The sequence below is a fragment of the Dendropsophus ebraccatus genome, chromosome 15, assembly GCF_027789765.1.
Source record: "Dendropsophus ebraccatus isolate aDenEbr1 chromosome 15, aDenEbr1.pat, whole genome shotgun sequence".
NCBI lineage: Eukaryota > Metazoa > Chordata > Amphibia > Anura > Hylidae > Dendropsophus > Dendropsophus ebraccatus.
In genome coordinates, this window is record NC_091468.1 from 71,917,756 (window position 1) to 71,940,385 (window position 22,630).

Genomic DNA, 22,630 nt, shown 5'->3' on the forward strand with positions numbered 1-22,630 from the left:
AGTATGTGTGCATCCGCTTTGATTGTATATCTACACAACTAGGGCTATTTATTAAAGTGACCCACAATCTGATTCCCCAAACCACTTGTACCTTCAGATAGCTGCTTTTAATCCAAGATCTTACCTGGGGTCTGTTCGGCAGGTGATGCAGTTATTGTACTAAAAAACAACTTTTAAACTTACAGCCTTGTGCCAAATTTGCGTGGCCTAGAGTGTCTATGCCCTAACCTTGCTCTGCCTCTCCGTCCCTCGTCCCCACCATCTTTACCATTAGGATTGGCCCTGACAGAATTTCTTCTATTCCTCACTTGTCTGAACATTGCACAGGTGCCTTAACGATCCAGCCCATGTGCCGTGCTCACACAGGTGATGAATAGTAAAAAACCTGCCTGGAACATTCCTAATGGTGAGGAGGGATAGAGAGGCGGTGCAATGTAAGGGCATAGACACTCGAGGCCACACCAGTTTGGCACAGGGCTGCAAGTTTAAAAGTTGTTTGTCTACTGACATTTCTTTTTCTCATTTCAAGCCAAAGGAGCGCGGATCTACGAGAGTTCACGCTCTAAACAATGTCAACAGAGTGCTGCAGATTCTACACCAGAACAATGTAAGTGTCGCCTTTACGCTTTATGTACTTGGAGAATCTGATTTATATTTTGCTTGTTTGAGTCGTAGGTGTTTGGTTTTCTTTCTTTTTTTTTAAGTAGAAATCTGCTCCAGATGGAAAAGCAATTAAAGGAGTAGTCTGGACTTCTTCCCATGGGCTGTGTTTGGTATTGCAGCCCATCCCCATGCACTCAGATGTGTCTCATGTCCCATCCCAGTATCGCCCATGGCTGCATATACACACAGAGGCCGCTGTCTGTAGCCGTGTGACACAAGATGACAGATTTACACAATATCCGGATCATAGATAAACAAGCCATGATTAAAGAAACTGCTGCCGCGAGGCCCGATCCTAGACCCCATTGATGCCTGTGGAAGGGATTGTGGGCTCCTGATGGGTTTCCAAATCAGCTGGGGTCCTACAAAGGCCCCCATTTCTGCCAGCCATGGCTCTATGACTCGGACTTATAAATTGCTTGTTCATTATTTGCTGATGGGCAATAAAACTCTTATATATTGAAGAAAAGGTACATTAGAATTATTTATATTGTGCTGCCCTTATATAAAACATAATAAATCTCTTAGTCTTACCTTTCCACGTTCCCTGAGACGTCTCGGGCCCCTGCTGACCGCAGCCGCCACTTCCGAGATAAACCCGTCTTGCCAGTGACAGTCTCTTCCAATCCCTGACCACAGCACGATCTCGTCAGTGATTGGCTGATTGGGCTGTCCAGGCGAGGTGAGTTTGTCTCGGAAGTGGCGGCGGCTGCGATCTACGGGAGACCTGAAGACGTTGCAGGAGGAAATGGGGGGAACCTTGAAGGGTAAGAATAAGATGTTTGTTATGTTTTAAATAAAGGCAGCACAATGTTACAAGTTTCTAAGTGTCAGAGTGCCCCTTTAAGGCTATGTTGACACACAGTAAAATAAAAGCACAATACAACAGTAAAATAGGTGTAAAACGCAGCCAAATTCTAAATCTAATAATGAGCTACATTAAAGGGTAGTTCAGAAAAAAAAAAATCTTTCAAATCAAGTGGTGCCAGGAAGTGCCAGTGATTTGTAATTTACTTCTATTAAAAAATCTCCAGTTTTTGACATAGACAGAGGTGGCAGCAGAGAGCACTGTGTCAGACTTGAGAAAATGCAGGACAAACAGCTGCTGATAAGTACTGGAAGACTGGATATTTTTTAATACAAGTAAATTGAAAATCTCTGGCACTCTGTTACTGGTTAATTTAAAATAATTTTTTTTTTTGCTGAGTTACTCCTTGTTAGTCTGTGCACACTTTCCAATCATATATAAATATATCCAGTGTGCGCATGGAGGTCTTTTCCATAGACTTTAACGTAGCACATTATTAGATTCTGCTCTCAGAATGGTCGGCATAAACCTGGTGACCTTTATGGGGTTAAAAATCAGTCACATGACTGCATCCTCCTATGGCTGTAGCGCTCTACCAAGCTTATTCTTTTGTAAGACAAATCTATTTGTAAGTTACTTTTTGAGCATTTAAACACATTTCTGTGAAAAGTTTAAATAACTGTGTGTGTGAAGCTACCCTTAAAGGGATTCTGGGACAGAGGCCTTTATAACCACCGGGGTCAGTAAGGAGCGATGCTACTTGTGTATCTAATATAATCACATTGTTATAAAGGACAGCCGTGTATTCCGCTACTACTGAGCTCTCCGGCACGGCTGAGGCTTTTCTTACTATTTTGTGTTTGTACATTTCCCTAGGTGGAGTTGGTGAATATCGGGGGGACGGATATTGTCGATGGGAACCACAAGCTGACCCTTGGTTTGATATGGAGCATCATTCTCCACTGGCAGGTATACGCTGTATATAGCTGTCTTTTCCTTTTGTTTGTTGTTTACACAGCATAAAACGATTTCCCAGCGCTCTTGGGGGATTGTAATAAATCACGCTCATTCCAGATCAAGGACAATTATCCCATCATTATGTATCTGAAGTGTGGGAGGAAATCCGAGTACCTGGAGGAAACCCACACAAACATAGGGAGAACCCCCCCATACAGAATGTGCCAGAACGTATGGCCAGCACTGAAAGATGCTCCGGAGACGCTATTAGGGTAGATAGACGTCATACGGGGGAATCTGCCCGGTGAATAGAGACCCAGTATTAATTATCCAGAATATTGTGAGGCCATGATCACACAGTGCATAAACAACGGCCATTGTAGTGGGTGCTGAACAACGGCCTTTGTTGCAGTTGCAATTACACAGAATGACTATTGTTTTAATTTGAACGATATAACGATTTTTTGCGCGATAATCGCCCCGTGTTATAAGACCCTTACTATTGATCCAAGATGTCCATAATATACAGTGAGTGCAAGAAGTATTTGATCCCTTGCTGATTTTCTTTGTTTGCCCACTAATAAAGACACTTTCCTTCAGCACTTTTAATGGTAGATATATTCTAACATGGAGAGACAGAATATCAAGAAAAAAATCCAGAATATATTTTTAAAGAATATATTTTAATTAATTTGTATTTCAATGAGGAAAATAAGTATTTGATCCCTCTTGCCAAACACACTTAATACTTAGTGGCAAAGGCTTTGTTTGCAAGCACAGCGGTGAGACGTTTGTTGTAGTTAACCACAAGTTTAGCGTGCACACCAGGGGGAATTTTGGCCCACTCTTCTTTGCCGATTCTCTCTAAATCATGAAGGTTGGTGGGCTGTCGCTTGGCAACTCTGACCTTCAGCTCCCTCCATAGATTTTCCATCTGATTGAGGTCTGGCGACTGGCTGGGCCACTCCATGACCTTAATGTGATTTTTCTTGAGCCAATCCTTTGTTGCCTTTGCTGTATGTTTAGGGACGTTATCATGTTGGAAGACCCAACCACGGCCCATTTTCAGAACCCTGGCAGAGGGGAGGAGGTTGTCCCTCAGGATTGTGCGGTACATGGCTCCATCCATCTTCCCAGTGATGCGGTGAAGTAGCCCTGTACCCTTGGCAGAGAAACACCCCCAAAACATTATGCTTCCACCTCCATGCTTGACGGTGGGCACAGTGTTCTTGGGGTCATAGGCAGCATTTTTCTTCCTCCACACATGGCGGGTGGAGTTGAGGCCAAAAAGATCAATTTTGGTCTCATCTGACCACAAAACCTTCTCCCAATAACTTGGTTCATCTTTCAAATGATCATTGGCATACTTGAGGCGCGCCTCCACATGTGCTCTCTTCAGCAGGGGCACCTTCTCTCCACATGTGCTCTCTTCAGCAGGGGCACCTTCTCTCCACATGTGCTCTCTTCAGCAGGGGCACCTTTCGGGCACTGCAGGATGTGAATCCATTGTTGCGCAAAGTGTTGCCAATTGTTTCCTTGCAAACTGTGGTCCCAGCTGCCTTCAGGTCATTTGCTAACTCCTGCCGAGTGGTTGCAGGACGATTTCTGACTGTTCTCAGCATCATTGCCACCCCACGAGGCGAAATCTTCTTTGGAGCACCGGGCCGAGGTCTGTTGATTGTCATGTTATACTCTTTAAACTTTCTGATAATTGCACCAATAGTTGTTACTTTCACATCCAACACCTTACTAATCTTTTTGTAGCCCATTCCAGCTTTGTGAAGGTCAACATTTCTGACTCTGAGGTCCTGTGACAGCTCTTTGGTTTTACCCATGTTGGAGACTTGAAATCTGTGTGATCTGTCTGATTCTGTGGACAGTTGTTTTTCACACAAGTGATTAGTGAGAACAGGCGGCTTCAGGTCAGGTAACAAGTTGATTGGGAGTGTCTAACTGGTCTGTAAAAGCCAGAACTGCTAATGAATACTAAGGGATCAAATACTTATTTCTCTCCATGAAATACAAATCAATTAATATATATTCCTTAGATTTATTTTCTGGATTTTCTTTTTAATATTCTGTATCTCCATGTCAGAATACATCTACCATTAAAAGTATAGAATGATCATGTCTTTATTAGTGGGCAAACAAAGAAAATCAGCAAGGGATCAAATACTTCTTGGACTCACTGTATAGCCAGGGTCCACAGGTACCTCTCTATTCCTTACATTTTGTATGAATCCAACAGAAAGGCAACATGCCGTATTTCATTGGACTCCAGAGTTACAGAGCCATTCACCCTTAACATAATTGCCTCTCTGGTGTTACCATATGGCGGCACATGGAGTGCTAGAATACGGTACTGTAGGAGCCCTGTGTCCTGCCGTACGAGCTCCGTGCACAGTCTGTACAGCAATTCATCCAGAACTTCCACCAATTACACTAGGTAGATCACATTTCTCTGGGGAGACTATACAGTGACACCTCGGATTACAAGTAACTTGGTCTGAGAGTGTTTTGCAGGACAAGATAATAATTAAAAAAAAAGTTGTAACTTAGTAAATGAGGAAGATTTGGTAATAGAATAGAGCTGCAGGTAGGGCACATAACCAGCGGCTCTATTCATTCTCTATGGAGGTGCTGGAAAGAGCCGCGTACTTTACTTGTCTCTCCGACGGCTTCATAGAGAATGAATAGAGCTGCTGGTGATGTGCTGTATCACAGCTCTATTGAAAACAAAGGAACTGTGGGCCAATATGGAGATTACCCGGGTGGGGTACAGAGGCCGCACCAGCCCAGATCTCTTACCTGTCCTGTGGATATGGGACAAGTTAGTTTTGATATGGAATACAGAGTTCTTTTGTTACCTTTGTACTGGTCTTTGCTGCTTTGTAGGAATATTTATGGAAGCACTCGCTGTCTTTTAGCCGCCCGGTGATGACTGCACTGATGGTCACTACCCTGCTCCGGGGCAGATAGACAATACTATTCTAAATGCTTCAAAGTCCAACGTTTCAGTTATATCCCGCACCAACCCAGATGTAACATCCTAAAGGGAAGTTGTGGAATAAGACTGAAGCGTCTGCTTATTTCCCCCTTCAGTGGCCTCTACAGGTCACACTACATTTCATAGCCGACTACCAGAAGAGGTTTTTACCTGAGAACCAAATAATAAAAATGAATGATGAATTCTTAATACATCTGCTTGCTGTTCGGCTTAATGTGCCGACTCTTCTGAAGGTGAAGCCGGCAGTGCTAGTCTCCAATATCCGTTCCAGTTTTGCTTTAGTACCGCGGCAGGATCATAGGACAATCCTAGACGTTCCAGTGAAGTTCTTTACTAACTGTGCCCACTCTGCAGGTGAAAGACGTCATGAAGGCCGTTATGTCCGAGCTGCAACAGACAAACAGTGAGAAGATCCTTCTCAGCTGGATCCGGCAGTCGACAAGACCGTATAACCAGGACGTCAACGTGTTAAATTTCACCACCAGTTGGACAGATGGCCTCGCGTTCAATGCTCTGCTGCATCGGCACAAGTAGGCGACATTTGTCTGGATGTTATGTCTTTAACTTTGGCCGGTCATATAGTCTGGGTGCAGAGACCCCCATGATTGATAGAATCAATGGGGAGAAACACACGCTGATCACCTTCTCTCCGCTCTGTCCCCTTGATGTCATTTTTTATTTACTTCTAAATGAGGCTTGCTTAATAAATTTTTCTCCCCCCCCCCAATAAACGATGGGCTTGTCGGGTATAGGGAAAATTAGTGTTGTACACCATTAGTAAATAAGATGGAATACTAAACCGCCATTAAACATAAACCATTTTTTTGACAGGACATTAGTAAATTAGCCCCAATAAGTCTATGTGGGCACGCACACATTCCCTAATGGAATCACTGAAACTGTTTAAAGTGTACCTGTCGTATACATGTCACTTTTCAAAAATGGATTACAACAATAGAACAAGCGATTTTGAGAAACTCTGTAATAGGCTTTATCAGGCAAAGGAATTTCCTTCTGTACTCAGCTGTTTTCCTACCCCCCCCCCCCCCACTACATAAGAGGTAGGATTTCTGTGTCCATAATGCTCTATGTAGGGGGTGAGGGGGATGAGTGAGCACAGATAGGAGAAAAGGCAGCCCTGCACAGCACATCATCCTGCAGTCTTCTCTCACCAAGCTCCCAGGTAAGCACTGACCTTTCTGACTTGTGAATCCAGCGTTTAATGTTCCCAGACAGTCTCCAAATTGCACAGCTGCTTCTCAACTCTCCCTGCTCACTCATCCCCCTCCTCCTTAGGTTATAATGGGCTCAGCACACCAGACTTGACTTTGCTCCTCTGTAATGAAGACAACTTTACCTGATAATAAACTGATAAGAAGTGAGGGGGGGGGGAAGGTAGCAAAACAGCTTTTTGAATACAGAAGGCTTTTTTGCCTAATAAAACCTATTACAGAGTTTCTTAAAATCGCTTGTACTATTAATTTTATAAAAGTCATAAAAGGGCAGGTGTCTCTAATAAAGTGGCCATGCAGTGGGATTTGCCCCTGTGAGTACTCGGATTGTGCCTCTATAATAAGCCAAATATGATACAATTCACACTTTATCCTGATGTCATGTGGTTGACGTACCTTACTGTTGTGCATCATCAACCTAATGTATCTCTATAGAGCCTTCATTGATCTCACAAGTTCTGAATATTTTTCATTTCAGACCAAACCTGTTTAGCTGGGAGGAGGTAACCAAGCTGCCGCCACTTGGGAGGCTGGAGCACGCCTTCACCACCGCAAAAAAACACTTGGGGATTGAAAAGCTGCTTGACCCAGAAGGTAACGCTGTCATACTTACATGTTTTGGAGCTGTCACACCCGTCCGGTCAGGAAGGTGTTAACAGCCATAAAGTATACAGTGCGGCCTTTGTGAAATCCATTTCTTGCAGCCGTACAGTTATAGAAAGCAGCTGGATTAGCTTTATCTGCAGAGTGACAGATAGAGAAAAGACTTTCAAAGGAGAGAGTGAACAAGCAGGCACAAGGCAGCTTAGAGGGGGGATCTGCCTATGATTAAATTATTCTTAAAGGGGAACTATCAGCAGGCGAGACAAATCTAACTTGCTAATATGTCCCTATTGCACAGGAGACGCCAAGGACCCCGTATGGGTTTCCTGCACTATTCCTGATGTTTCATTAGGACCACTTAGTGGCCACTGTAAACAGGTGTATAGGTGGTCTCTAGGCGATTAAAGAGGTATTCCGCTCAAACCAAATTCAGTCTATTTTTACCTCTCCACGCTCCCCTGGTGTCCTCCAATGTTATCCTAAGGGCCCAGCTGAACCATCCCGCCTTCACTTCTGAGACTGACTCAGCTTAGCAGTGACAGGCTGCTCAGCCAATCACTGACTGAGAGGGGACAGCACAGTGGCCAGTGATTGGCTGGGCAGGCTGTCACTGATGTCTCAGAAGTGAAGGCGGGATTGTTCAGCCAGGACCAGAAAATGACGTTGGCAAAGACCAGGGGAGCACGGAGAGGTAAAAATAGGCTGGCTGCTGTGTTTGGGAAAGGCAGCAGCAGATTGAGAGTTTAGTTTGAGCAGAATACCCCCCCCCCCCCCCCCCCCCCCCAAACTGTGCATTTATTCTTAATGGAGCCTTCGAAGAGCACCAAATGCAGCCTTAGTGTCCCCTCCCCCCCCCCCCCCACACACACACACACACACACACACACTGGCCTGTACGTACTCTGGATGGGGTTTAGGTATCTCAGGTGGGAATACCTCTTTAATAAATGAAGTTGACAAAGTTAAAGAGGAATGTCGACCAAAAAAAAATCCTTTTAAATTAACTGGTGTCAGAAAGTTATAATTTACTTTTTTTTAAAAATCTCCAGTCTTCCAGTACATATCAGCTGCTGTATGTCCTGCAGGAAGTGGTGTATTCTCTCCAGTCTGACACAGTGCTCTCTGCTGCCACCTCTGTCCATGTCAGGGACTGTCCAGAGCAGGAGAGGTTTTCTATGGGGATTTGCTGCTGCTCTGGACAGTTCCTGACATGGACTGAGGTGGCAGCAGAGAGCACTGTGTCACACTGGAGAGAATACACCACTTCCTGCAGGACATACAGCAGCTGATAAGTACTGGAAAACTTATACAGATCTGTAATTTACTTCTATTATAACTTTCTGTTACAAGTTGATGATAAAGAAAATGATGTCGCCGGAGTTTCCCTTTAATGTTATTTAAAACATGAATGTTAGATTGCTGAAATGCTGATATATGGAGCTGCTGGAAAGCTGGGTGGTGCATTCACAATAGTATTGTGTTCAGGCATTACTCTTACTCTATATCAGACACAGTGTAGCTTCCTCTGAATAAGAGCAGCACCGTTGTGTTTCGCTCCTGTTGCGTTACATCAGACATCCAGGACTCTTTCCACACTGGCTGCACTTAGGGAATATACATATATAGGCTTAAAGAGCATATGTCCCGTAATGGAGAGAATCCCACTGGTATCTGATGTGCAGCATAGCCGGGGATTCCGCCTCTTACACTCTGTATTGTACTTGTGCTTCTGCTAGGTCACGCTTAATGTAAACTCCGCAGCAGAGATCTTCCCTCTGTCAATGAGTTCTTGTTCTCTCACAGTACGAGTCATTTCCAAAGTCATCGGATGATGATGGAGGCGTACAAGCGGCAGTAATACAGTCCGTGTGTCACTGTCTGCAACATTGTAACCAAATGTACAACGAGTATAACAATTATATTAAAGGGGGACTCCAGCAAACATATTTTTCTTTCAAATCAGCTGGTTTCAGAAAGTCATATAGATTTGTAAATTACTTCTATTTGAAATAGATATAAAAATAGAAGTATTTTACTAAATTATATAACTTTCTGAAACCAGCTGATTTGGAAGAAAAAGATTTTTGCCAGAGTGCCTCTTTAAGGCTTTAGTAATAAAATTACATTCTGCTTAAAGAAATAGAATTCCAATGACCGTACAATCCAACAAGCATCAATACTAGGACAAAGCTTGTCAGGTTATTGCTCGAAAGGTAATGTAAGGTAATGTCCAAGGTTGTATCCCAGAAGAGTTTTACGCTGCCTTAGGCTATGTTCACACACTGTACTATTTTTGAAGAGAACAGCCGTCTTTATCATACTGCAATGAAATGCATTGAAGTCAATGGAACAACAGTCTTTGTTTTAATACAATGTTTTGAAGAACAACTGTTGTTTTGAGTGTTGTTGTTGTTTGACTGTTGTTCCTGACATGGACAGAGGTGGCAGCAGAGAGCACTGTCAGACTGGAGAGAATACACCACTTCCTGCAGGACATACAGCAGCTGATAAGTACTGGAAGACTAGAAGATTAATTTCGTTGTGATCCACCAGCACCCTAATGTGCATGGATCTGAAAGCCAACAATTTTTTCTTTGTCTTGTCTCCCTGAGATCAGTGATCTGTTAACCGCTTGTGGTCCTGGTAGCCGTGAGTGTCATCTTTGGCTTGTCTCCCTGAGATCAGTGTTCTCTTTGCCATATATGGACCTGGTAGCCGTCAGCGTCTTTGGCTTGTCTCCCTGAGATCAGTGATGTGTTTGCCCTATGTGGTCCTGGTAGCCGTCAGCATCTTCTTTTGGCTTGTCTCCCTGAGATCAGTGATGTGTTTGTCTCCCTGAGATCAGTGATGTGTTTGCCCTATGTGGTCCTGGTAGCCGTCAGCATCTTCTTTTGGCTTGTCTCCCTGAGATCAGTGATGTGTTTGCCGTATGTGGTCCTGGTAGCCGTGAGCGCCATCTTTGGCTTGTCTCCCTGAGATCAGTGATGTGTTTGCCCTATGTGGTCCTGGTAGCCGTCAGCATCTTCTTTGGCTTGTCTCCCTGAGATCAGTGATGTGTTTGCCCTATGTGGTCCTGGTAGCCGTCAGCATCTTCTTTGGCTTGTCTCCCTGAGATCAGTGATGTGTTTGCCCTATGTGGTCCTGGTAGCCGTCAGCATCTTCTTTGGCTTGTCTCCCTGAGATCAGTGATGTGTTTGCCCTATGTGGTCCTGGTAGCCGTCAGCATCTTCTTTGGCTTGTCTCCCTGAGATCAGTGATGTGTTTGCCCTATGTGGTCCTGGTAGCCGTGAGCGCCATCTTTGGCTTGTCCCCCTGAGATCAGTGATGTGTTTGCCCTATGTGGTCCTGGTAGCCGTGAGCGCCATCTTTGGCTTGTCTCCCTGAGATCAGTGATCTCTTTGCCGTATGTGGTCCTGGTAGACGGTCAAATATTTAGAAAGCAAACATAGCCGGAATGGACTTTGACCCGTCCCTTTATATTTTTTCTCTGAATATTGGACATGTCAGGGTCCTGGAAGCCGTGTACTTCACCAGCTCTAGTGAACGGCCGTGACTGTCTGAGCTGACATCCTGCTCGTGGTAGGGTAACCTGAAAGCAATGGTATTTGGTATTTGGTGTTTTGGTATAAAAAACACCAAACCTCTGTGGAGCATTTTAGTGCAGGACCAGTAGGGAGGGGGGGGGGGGGGAATATATATATATTGGAATGAAAAAAATTCTTTACTATAAAACCTCTAAATCTGGTCCTATCAGTTAACTTAATCGCAGAAGTATGTGAATGTGGTACCCTGCCTGTAGTGTCACATGATCTGTCACCAGGATAAAGACACCTGTTTGAAGGCAACTTAAGGTCCCCATACACCTTAGAGGCGGCTGTACCCATCGCTCGCAGTGGGTTTGGCTGCCAGTAGATGTATGGGGCTCAAGTCCCAACCTTCCCCCCCCAATAGATAATAGTGGAGATAAGGTTCAGGCATGATGGAAAAGCACTACCTGACTCCTTTGTTCTGTAAGAGATAAGTCACAGCCAGAGCCCTCCCCTCCTCATAGAGAACACAGAATGGCTCAGCCATGCCAAAAATTCCAGTTTATGGGGAGGACAGGGGAAAACAGACCGCTGAGTGATCGTTTATCCGTCAGTTATTGAAGGTGTATGGGGACCTTAAAGGGGTACTCCAGTGAAAAAAAATTATTTCAAATGAATTGGTTTCGGAAATTTGTAATTTGCTTCTATTAAAAAAAAAATAAAAAAAAATCTCATCTTCCAGTACTTATGAGCTGCTGTATGTCCTGCAGGAAGAGGTGAATTCTTTCCAGTCTGACACATTGCTCTCTGTCCATGTACCCCTTTAAGTCTGCAATACAACTAAGCAAGCAACATGGAGGTCAATAGGCAGCAGTTGTAGAGTAGTATAGATCTCATGGAGCGCCATTATGGGGTTTTCTGGGACTTTTCCATTGATAGCTTATCCTTCGGAATAGGCCGTTAGTCTGATTGGTGGGTGCAGACACTCATTAACCCCACCCATCAGCATTGTGTTATAAATGGGGCCAGAAGGAGACTCCTTTATTCATTGTGTAGTGATGGGTTGGGTTCCCCTTTATTTCAGTGAGAGCTGAGGAACTCTAACCACTACACAATAAAGTTTTGTGTATATGCCGCATCTGATCGCTCTGGGTGCCAGGTGTCTGCACCCGCCATTCCGACATTTATGGCCTATCCTGAAGGTATGACATCAATGTAAAGGTCACAGAAAATCCCAGAAGAGGACGTTAATCAAAGATTCAGCAGGACCTTCCGAATCCGATTAGATGACTTTTTCCTATATAAAGTGATCCTCACCTTTCTCCACCACATCGTAACCCTCTCCCATAGCCATGCTGTAGTCTTGTGCAGCTTTAATGGAGTTTACTTCTATTTCTTTCCAGATGTGGCGGTCCCCTTACCTGACAAGAAGTCCATCCTCATGTACCTGACATCATTATTTGAAGTGCTTCCGCATGAGGTTACAATGGACGACATTCGAGAAGTGGAGACTCTTCCTAGAAGATACAAGGGAGTGTGTGAGGAGATGTCTGTCCCTAAACAGCAGGTAGATGGAAGTCACTGCAATCTTCATATAAATCATTACCATAAAACACATGGAAAGACAATGCTTGACGGCTTTAAGGGACAGTCTCATCAGACAATGACTTTTTGTGTAAATAATGTTTTTATGTTACACAGTTGTTTAGGACATTCTTCTAATTTTCCATGTTTCTATCTATATTATAAAATAATCCTGATATCTTGCAGTTCTCATTTTTCCCACTGGGGCTAAAACGAAGCTGAGACTTCTTGTTGTGTCTGTGGTGATAAGAAGAGGCTGCAGTAAAGTGATCTGTACAGCATTGCAGCGTCATGTGACACCAGAAGATAGAGGAGACAATAGCAGCTCCCTGTGGAATGACCTCTTCACAGGTCACAGAGCACGCTCAGTAATGTCTCACATTCATCTCACGGGGACAGAGTCTTTCTAGTGATGTCTATGTCCATGAGTCTTGCTGTAAAGCATGTCACTAAACGCTGTTAAGCACAGCCCAGGCAAGATGGCTGCCCCTATAACAATGTACAAAAAGTAAAATAAAATAAAAAATCAGAAAATTGAAACTAGCGTAGTGTTCATAGTACAGGATGGATAAAGTCCTGATGCCATGAATTGTGCAAAATTGCTGTAAAAAGTAGCAATTTTTTGAAAATCATGGCAGAACTGTAGCCAGGAGATATTTCACTACTAAAAGTATCAGTCTTTTTGGGTGGCCATGGGGCCCCCCCCCCGGAGCTCAGGGCCCCGGGCTCCCGCCCAAAACTGACCCATTATAATTCGCTACTGAAGCTGCAGTCAAACTGCTCTGGAGTCGGCTTATCTCAATGAGAACATTAGGGAGGGCAGAAAAAAATCATCATGCCTGATCCCTCCCTGAAGGTCCTATTAGACAAAGCGATTTTTCGACCTGTGACATAAGCAATCTCAAACGACCGTTTTGGTGAACGACCTGATATTGTTCACTGAATAACATGGGAACGATGAAGGTGACTTGTGATCGTTCTTGTGGTCGTCCTATCCTCGCTGATCGTTCATTTGAGAGCTTTTACACCTACAGAACCTATGGAAACGACTGAACAACACGTTATTACACCAAACAATTTGCACACGATCTGCAAAAGTCCGATCAAGGATTTCGATTATCATTTAAATCCTAACGATTTTTCAAATCATAATCGACCCGTGTGATAGGGTTCTTATGTGTTGGTGGAGTCGGGAGACCACCATACACTCAGATAGTTGGCTGAACCTGCTGAAGGCTGTGGGTTTGGCCGCGTTAGTCTTAGTTTATAGGCCCCTTAGTGTATAGGCCCCTTAGTGTATAGGCCCCTTTAGCAGATGAACAGACCATCTCCTTATGACACAGAATGGCTGCTTGTCCAGGGTAAGATGAAGGGGTTAAGTGGTGGCGGACCGTAGTCCCCATTATCATATCCCTAATCCTACTACAAATATACATTTTCTAGGATTGTCCTTTTTTACTTTTGTGCTTTTTTATGTTTCCTTAAACTTCAAACAACCTCTTCTCCCTTAATCCTCGTTTTCAGCTCATTTTCCTCCTCGTGCTCGGTTAATCCTCCGCAGACTGATCTCCCGCTGTCCTTATAATTACAGTATGGGAACGTTTCTTAGAAATGGGTCTTTCTGTTCATTTGTAAAGTTTAGAGTCACTTGTAAGTGGCGGCGTCTTGTACCGCGCTCTTTTTCCACCTTGATTTATAGAGGAACACCATTAACTATTGTGGCTGGATGTCCTCACTTATTATGGAGCCGATATGATGCTTGTGACCTGTGACTATAAGGCCCCTTCACACTGGCCGATTATCAGTAATGGATTGTGGTAAACCAGCACTTTAATGCTCCAGTGCTCGACTCAAATAACGAACCCCCATTTTAATCAATGGCAGAATTGAGCATTTAACCAGGTGCCCGTTCTAATTTTTGTACATACTGGAAATATTTTTGTTCAAACGTACAGTACTTCAAATGACCAAATATACAAAAATTATAAGGAAAAAAAATGTGATGGGTGAGACGAACGATCAGCCATGAGTTACTGAAGGAGTATGGCCGCCTTTACCTGAGCACCAACACTCCAATGAACGCTTATTCATCCGGTAATCAGTCCGTGTAAAAGAGCCAGCGATCAGTTGACGAGTGAGGCCGGTGAAATCATCTTCATAGGTTACGTATCTCTGTGTCCAAACATGAAATGTGGGGACGATAACAAATTATAATGGCCAAACAAATAATACAGCGACCGTTCCTTGCAAAGGTAATTCAAACAAGCGCTTCCACCTGACAGCCGCTGGGCAGCACCAGTATATACATATACTCACCCACTGCAGCAGCCCCCAGCGTTATCTCATTCTTCCAGAACCCTAACGCACGTGTGATGTCACTCTGGCGCAGCAGACCCGGGGGAATGAACGACGGACTCACTGGGATGAGTGTGCTTACTGGTCAAGGGGTGGGGGTCAGTTGGGGCTGGTGTGGGGGTTGGCTATTTGTGGTCTGGCAACTGTCTGGGGGCAGCATGTAGGCACTGCCCTGCAAAGTGCTGCCGGAGGGGGGGGGGGCTGCTGCGCGTTTCCAGCGGTTGTTTGAGCTGTACCATGGAGACCACACTTCACTGGGTCGGTCCCTGTAGCAGCTGCGTGGTCTGCCTCCATAGTAGCTCTGTGTCTGCAGCCCATTGTCTGTATTTATGGACAACATGTGCTGCGCCCCCTAATAGTGAGGATGAAGGGGGTGCAGCACAGCTTTAGCTCTGAGTCGTCTTACTTTATATTTAAAGGTATGCAGTATTATACTAGTACGATTGCTCTAATTCTCCGAAGTGGTGGGGTTCTAAAAGTTAGGCGCTCACTAATAGTATACCCTAAAACTTATTTAAAGAGTTTATCCAACATTACAAAAACATGGCCGCTTTTTTCCAGAGATAGCACCGCTCTTGTCTCCAGTTTGGGTGCAGGTTTTGCACCTCAGTTCCATTGAAGTGAATGGAGCTTAATGGCAAACCACACCTGACCTGGAGACAAGAGCGGTGCTGTCTCTGGAAGAAAGTGGCCATGATTTTCTAACGCTGGATAATCCATGTAATTTTCCTTATCACCTAAAAAATCATAGATTCTAAGGAACTCTTTAAAAAAAAAAAAGAGAGACGTCATTGCCCTTGGCCGCCCATTAACTCATCCTTCTTGGTTGTGTAAACTGGTTTCTCTAATCTTGTGTTTCTCAGTCTATTAATAAGGCCGCAGTCTGGTATAATTGCTGAAGTGCACGGCGATGGCTTCACTGAGTTCATGTATAATGAAAACATCTCTTTTAACGTCGTCTCTCATCCGCTCCCCCACCCTTGTTTACAAGCCTATAAAGAAGAACATTAATAAGTAATTCATTGAAATGTTAGACACCAATGATACAACCAGCCGGGCGGGTGCTCCCTGTCCTAGCATGTACCCGCTGTGATAGGCTCGCTCTAAGCTAACACAAATCTCTGATACCGAGGGCTGATGACTATAACTTAAATATAGTACTGCTGACTAATATGTATTATATATAATTGTACTATATATATATATATATATATATATATATATATATATATATATATATATATATATAAATAAAATATAAAAATACTATTACTGTATATATATTACTGCTGACTATTGCGCATATATATATATATATATATATATATATATATATATATATATATATATATATATATATATAAAACTACTTATATATAGTACTGCTGACTGTTATATATGTGCTATACTGTGGGCACATCTGCCCTGCTCATTCCTTCCTGCTCCCTGCAGTCTCTATCAGCCCTTGTGTTTCACATCCTCTCCATTCCTGCTATAATGTACTTGCATTCACACTCAGCTATACACACTGCTGCTAAATTGTGCCTGCATTTACACTTGGCTATACACACTGCTGTTATAATGTGCCTGCACTCACACTCAGCTACACACACTGCTGCTATAATGTGCCTGCACTCACACTCCGCTATACACACTGCTGCTATAATGTGCCTGCACTTATAACCCTTTAATGTTTATAAGTATTTGTGGCCAGCTGGAGGGGATGTAAAAGAAGATAATTAAAGAATAATTATTAATAAAGCTCAGATAGCAGCTCAGATAGTATTTCATTGATTTCTACCACAATGGCCACTTATGGTCAAAGGAAAAAAGAAAGTAATCCAATGCAGTGCAAAAAATCTAAGCTGGAAAATGTATCCTGGTTCCAATTTCCTTTTAGGCGTCTGAGCCGTGTGGAGACTCTGGCCCGGAGACACCTGGTACAGTGACCGAGGTGGAGATGGATCTGGACAGCTATCAGGTGGCCCTGGAAGATGTCCTCACTTGGCTTCTCATGGCGGAAGACACATTCCAGGAGCAAGATGATATATCCGATGACGTCGAAGAAGTCAAGCAACAGTTTGCCACTCACGAGGTGAGATTCATAGAATGGCGGGAGAGTAAAAGTCACAGCTGGAAGCTCTTATGTAGACGTGAGCTGGGGGGGGGGGGGTATGAAGTGATACGCTATTATGCTGCAGGTACGTAAACGGATTATATAACCCAGTTGAACCCATATTGTACTAATCATCAAGTATATTGATCTAGAGAGGAGTGTGACTCCAGCATGGTCTATGGAACGCTCAGCATCTAATTACTGGGGGCTGACAAAGTTGGATGCAGCCCTAGGGAGTCTGGGAAAGCATGGATGCAGCCTATGGCCAAGTTCACACACTGCACTTGTTTGTTAAACAACAGCCGTTGTTTATTAACATTGCTCAGGTCCATTGCAGTGAATGGGAAAAGAGCCATACGGCATACACACTGTATACACTGCACCGCACAAAATACTGGACAGATCTATTTTCTATGGCCGCTTTTCGGTATACAGCAGTGGTAGAGAATAGTCGGCTCCAGGCTGTACTTTACACTATGCTCAATGGTAAGTTGGAGTGTGGACACACCCGAATGTACACCTGTATGTACCCGCATTCTGATGATCAAATGATGATCATCCTGCCCATACTGCAGTATCAGCCGCGCAAACATGCCAGACAACGGCTGATGACCTTACCGTGTGTGAACGTGGCCTATGATATATCTTGCTGATATTTCGGGTGACTACATAAAAGTCTATGGAAAGAAGAGGGGACAGAGGTATCTAGAGGAGTTTGTTGAAGGAGCTGTAGTCACCACCTACACTGATCAGCACTGCTCTGTAATGTCCCCATGCTGCTGCTGTTGCTGCTACTGTGCTATAGAGATATAGAAGAGCGTGTTCTCCTCTTCTGTGTGTGCAGTGTATGGGAGCCATCATAGAGGATAGACCCTACCTACCGTGTGGCGTTTAAAAGATAAATCCTTCAGAGCAGAAATCTGGTAGACAAAATAAATAACGGACTGGAAAAGTGACCTGAAATGACAGGTTCTCTCTGAAGGATCAATGTGACTGATGTCCCCGCTGGGCCTTGTGGTTTTGGACTTTGTGTTCCTGCATGTTAGAGTGCTACTTTCCCTTTGATAACATTTGTACACAGTAACTCCTGACACTTTCCGGATAGCTATGGATTTTTACGCCTCAAAGCCGAGAAAACAAACTGTCAAAAATAAAAGCTTACTGTAAAAAAAACAAAAAACCTAAACTTTCTGAAGCCGTTATCTAACCTCATAAAAGTTTAAAGTCAAGCTTGGGCTTCAGATGATGGATTGTGGATCAGTATCTCGGCCGTTTCCTCACATAATGTGTCCCTGTGTCCTCTCTCTTCTTCTTCAGGCTTTTATGATGGAGCTGACAGCGCACCAGAGCAGTGTGGGCAACGTCCTACAGGCAGGAAACCAGCTCATCGCTCAGGGGGACCTCTCCATTGATGAAGAAAATGAGATACAAGAGCAGATGACCTTACTGAACTCACGCTGGGAAGACCTTCGTATAGAAAGCATGCATAGGCAATCCAGGTGTGTGCTTATAGTCGGGCAGATAATGAACACATTACACACGTGGCTAAAAGGAGAGCTTCCTGTTCTTTAAAATGCTTAAAGGGGCTGTTCACGAAGAAAGATTCTTTCAAATCAGATAGTCCGGGTTTGTCTTCCGGAATCATCCACACTGAAGAGCAATGGTCTGTTAGGAATCGTAAGGACTCTCCATACAATAACAATTGTACGTCTTATTTTCTTAGAACTCTGTGTAAAACCATTTAACAACCAGGGGTAGCCATTTCCATTCTCAAAGGGGTGTGTCTTTGGCAACTAGAAAGGGCTGGGCCCTATAGTAAACCCTTAATTTGGGCCCCCCTCCTCGCCTCCCATCCAACTGTAGATAATACCCCTGCTTGTTAGCCCTCCGCCCACTAGATAGCATATGTTCGGCATCTCCCCTGGTATCCCCCCTAGTACATAGTGCTCCCCCATGGTAGGCATCTCCCCTAGTGTCCTCCATGGTAGGCATCTCCCCTAGTGTCCCCCATAGTAGGCATCTCCCCTAGTGTCCTTCTCGGTAGGCATCTCCCCTAGTGTCCCCCATGGTAGGCATCACCCCTAGTGTCCTCCATGGTAGGCATCTCCCCTAGAGTCCTTCTCGGTAGGCATCTCCCCTAGTGTCCTCCATGTTAGGCATCTCCCCTAGTGTCCCCCATGGTAGGCATCTCCCCTAGTGTCCCCCATGGTAGGCATCTCCCCTAGTGTCCCCCTCGGTAGGCATCTCCCATAGTGTCCTTCTCGGTAGGCATCTCCCTTAGTGTCCTCCATGGTAGGCATCTCCCTTAGTGTCCTCCATGGTAGGCATCTCCCCCGTGTCCCCCATGGTAGGCATCTCCCCTAGCGTCCCCCAAGGTAGACATATCCCTCCTGTAGAAAGTATCCCCCAAAATAGGGGACTCCCCTAGTATCTTCCCCTCCCCCTGTACACAGTGTCCCCCTTGGTAGTTTAATGACAGCTCAGAGAGCCCAGTGTATTGCAGGGATGGACCCCCTGATGTGGTGGTCCCCGTAGTAGCCGCTATGGCTGCTACAGTGGTAGTTACGCCCCCTGGGGTGTCCCCACATAGCCTGACTGTCAGCAAAGAGGACTGTACCAAACTGTGTATGTGGACACCTCTGAAAGGAGACCACCCAGTTTTTCCGATTCTTAATACATTTCTAGGAAAAAAATAACAAAGTTCTAAGAAAATAAGTTCCAGAATTTTTTTTTATTCAGGCTGAATAGGAGATTTTACCCCAGAAGAGCAGTCAGATGAGATGAGAGCTCCTCCTATGGCCGTCAATGTTCCTGCATGATGGACGTTATACTTAGCTCCCATAATGCACTGATGTTGATGTTGTATAGACATGCCCTGTACTAAGGGAAAACCTGGCTGCCAGCGAGCGATGAGCTGCGATCTTATCTGAGTCTTGTGTCACCCGGTGTAACCTGCTTCGTCTTGTTTCTTCTATTAGGCTGCATGAAGTCTTGATGGATTTACAGAGAAAACAACTCGACCAGTTGTCTGATTGGCTGACGGTGACGGAAGAGCGGATACTCAAGATGGATGTCAAGTCCTTTGGAGAAGATTTTGAGGCTTTTAGAAAACAGATTGAGGAACACAAAGTGAGCTCAGTATAGTAGAAACAATAGCTGAACGTGGCCACTAGAGAAACTGGGGAAAATTACTGTCATTTAAAGTGAATTTACCCCCGGTACACCGCTTTTTTACAGTAACAGACCGGTGCCGTTGCATGAATGCCGGTGGTGCAGTCCTGGTTCTCGGACACGGTGCCAGTCTATTCCCAAGCACCAGCCCGGAACAGAGCACTGGGGACCGGCCCAGTGTGACCAAACCCCCTCCCCTCTGTGACCAAACCCCCTCCCCTCTGTGACCAAACCCCCTCCCCTCTGTGACCAAACCCCCTCCCCTCTGTGACCAAACCCCCTCCCCTCTGTGACGCAGCTCCATTAGAATAGCTGTGCACGGGAACCAGGCAGTGGTTCAAAAAAGGACTGCACCACTGGCATCCACGCGTCGGCACCGTTCTGTTACTGTAAAAAAAAATAGTGTTTTACCTGGTGGTACATTCACCTTAAAATCACCGACCTTGTCATAAAGACATATCAAAAGTTTGATTGTTGAATGGTGTCAATGCTGAGATCCCACTGATCGCTAACACAAGTGGAGAGAAACGCTCATCTGAGCACTCCTCTCCATATCGCTCTCCTTAAAGATGAATCTAACCTTCTGACAACTTCCTATTGGGCATGGGGGGGGCTGAGGATGAAGTTATGTCTCTTATAGTATGTCTCTTACCTTCATCCTCAGCGCCGTTCCCGTGCTATTGGTCGCACCCAGTAAGCTGTTAGTAGCCACACTCCCAGTGCTCCTCCCATGCTGGCCCCCTCCAACATTAAAGGGGAGACGTATATACTGTATGCAGCCTCCATATCCCAGTACAGACATAGGATTCATCTCTATTGATGGGGGTTGATCCGAATATCTGGGAGGTCATTGGTTAATTTAAAACTGGTCATTTTTTTTAATTGTTGTTTTTTTTTTCTTGCTGTTATTATTATTGTTTGATCTCTCTGCTAGAAATTACAGAACGACCTCGAGGCAGAACAAGTTAAAGTCAACTCGTTAACCCACATGGTGGTTATTGTGGATGAAAACAGCGGAGATGGTGCCACCGCGGCCCTGGAGTCTCAGCTGCAGGTGGGTCATATAATGGTGGTGGTGGTAGTGATGACGATGATGATGATGGTGGTGATGACGATTGCCGTTTAGTTTACTTAGATTTAATAATTATAAGACAGTTACCTGCCAAGTCCCACAGCCCCCCTCATCATGAAAGCGTCCTGCACATAATACATAGCTAAGATAACACGGATCCTCAGTATAGCACCAACATATCCTGCAGAGCCATGAAGTCAGGTGACGCAGTGATCATACAGAACTAGGAACAAATGAATATAAACAAACAAACCGATATAATATGAGCGGGTGTACATCATACAGGTATTACACACATATCATCAAAATTAAAGTGTACCTGTCCTTTCACAAAACTTTTGACATGTCAGAGACACATCAGAAGTTTTGATCAGTCTAAGGTCTAAGTGTTCACACCTGTACTGATTGGGAGAACGAGCCAGGAGGAAACCACGCTAAGTGCAGTCCTCTCCCGACTCTGTCACATGATCAGTCGGGCTCCATTATTAGTCAAACGATCATGTGACAGAGGCGGGAGAGGACAACACTTAGTGCGGTCTTCTCCCAGCTTGTTCTTCCAATCAGTGCAGGTGTGACCGGGACCGATCAAAACTTTGACTTGTCTATGACCTGTCAAAAGGTTTGTGAAAGCCCCTTCATCCCTAAGGGCCCCCTTTATCCACAACCACTCCTCGGTACTTAAGCTATATAGGTTGAGCTTCCGGAGAGTATATAGACATCAGGATATGGTATCATGGTGTTCGGCGGTGACAGCTTTAGGGGCGGATTCACAGTCTTGTTGTTTTACTGTCGCTGAGGACCTTGGTGTTTGGATAGGAAACAATGCTGCTTACATGGCCGTCTATGGATGACGTCTATGGAACCAGACGAAAGCTTTGGTCTTCATCCTAATGGAAACAATAGGTGAAATGAGACGGGAGGAGCCCTGCGGGGGGTGACTCCGTGTGTACGCTGCTTTCCCTTTCTATATATCCCCACTAGAGAGGTTTATAGTAACAGATATGTCTGATCATTACTGTCCCAGTGCCGGGCTTCCCCATCGATGTTAATGGAGTGTGACTGTGTATGAAGATAGTCACCAGGCAGATACCACATCTGATATCCTACAAATGTCTCTACTGGGAATACTCGCGGCTATATAAACAGTGATAGAGCTCCGCCATTCTTATTCTTATTATGTCTGAGGGAGTAAAACGTCTCTTCTGACTAATACAATTCTTTTTCATCAGTCACAATGAATTCAATGTTTTTAGAATCTTTTGTGCATTTTTTTCTGCTGTGATACTAACACTTCTCCGGACGTACTAACACTTCTCCGGACGTACTAACACTTCTCCGGACGTACTAACACTTCTCCGGACGTACTAACACTTCTCCGGACGTACTAACACTTCTCCGGACGTACTAACACTTCTCCGGACGTACTAACACTTCTCCGGACGTACTAACACTTCTCCGGACGTACTAACACTTCTCCGGACGTACTAACACTTCTCCGGACGTACTAACACTTCTCCGGACGCACTAACACTTCT

General features: G+C 44.6%; 1 protein-coding gene across 4 annotated transcripts in view; it reads left to right on the forward strand.

Moving 5' to 3' along the window:
* Positions 1-22,630, forward strand: part of UTRN (utrophin) — a 410,412-nt gene that overhangs the window by 66,724 nt on the left and 321,058 nt on the right. For all 4 annotated transcript variants that reach the window (XM_069954241.1, XM_069954239.1, XM_069954240.1 and 1 more), the window contains 9 exons: positions 530-607; positions 2,348-2,440; positions 5,790-5,965; positions 7,146-7,261; positions 12,201-12,364; positions 16,637-16,831; positions 18,170-18,351; positions 19,831-19,981; positions 20,958-21,077. In XM_069954241.1, the coding sequence (XP_069810342.1) occupies positions 530-607; positions 2,348-2,440; positions 5,790-5,965; positions 7,146-7,261; positions 12,201-12,364; positions 16,637-16,831; positions 18,170-18,351; positions 19,831-19,981; positions 20,958-21,077 (1,275 nt within the window). The remainder of the gene's footprint in view (positions 1-529; positions 608-2,347; positions 2,441-5,789; positions 5,966-7,145; positions 7,262-12,200; positions 12,365-16,636; positions 16,832-18,169; positions 18,352-19,830; positions 19,982-20,957; positions 21,078-22,630) is intronic.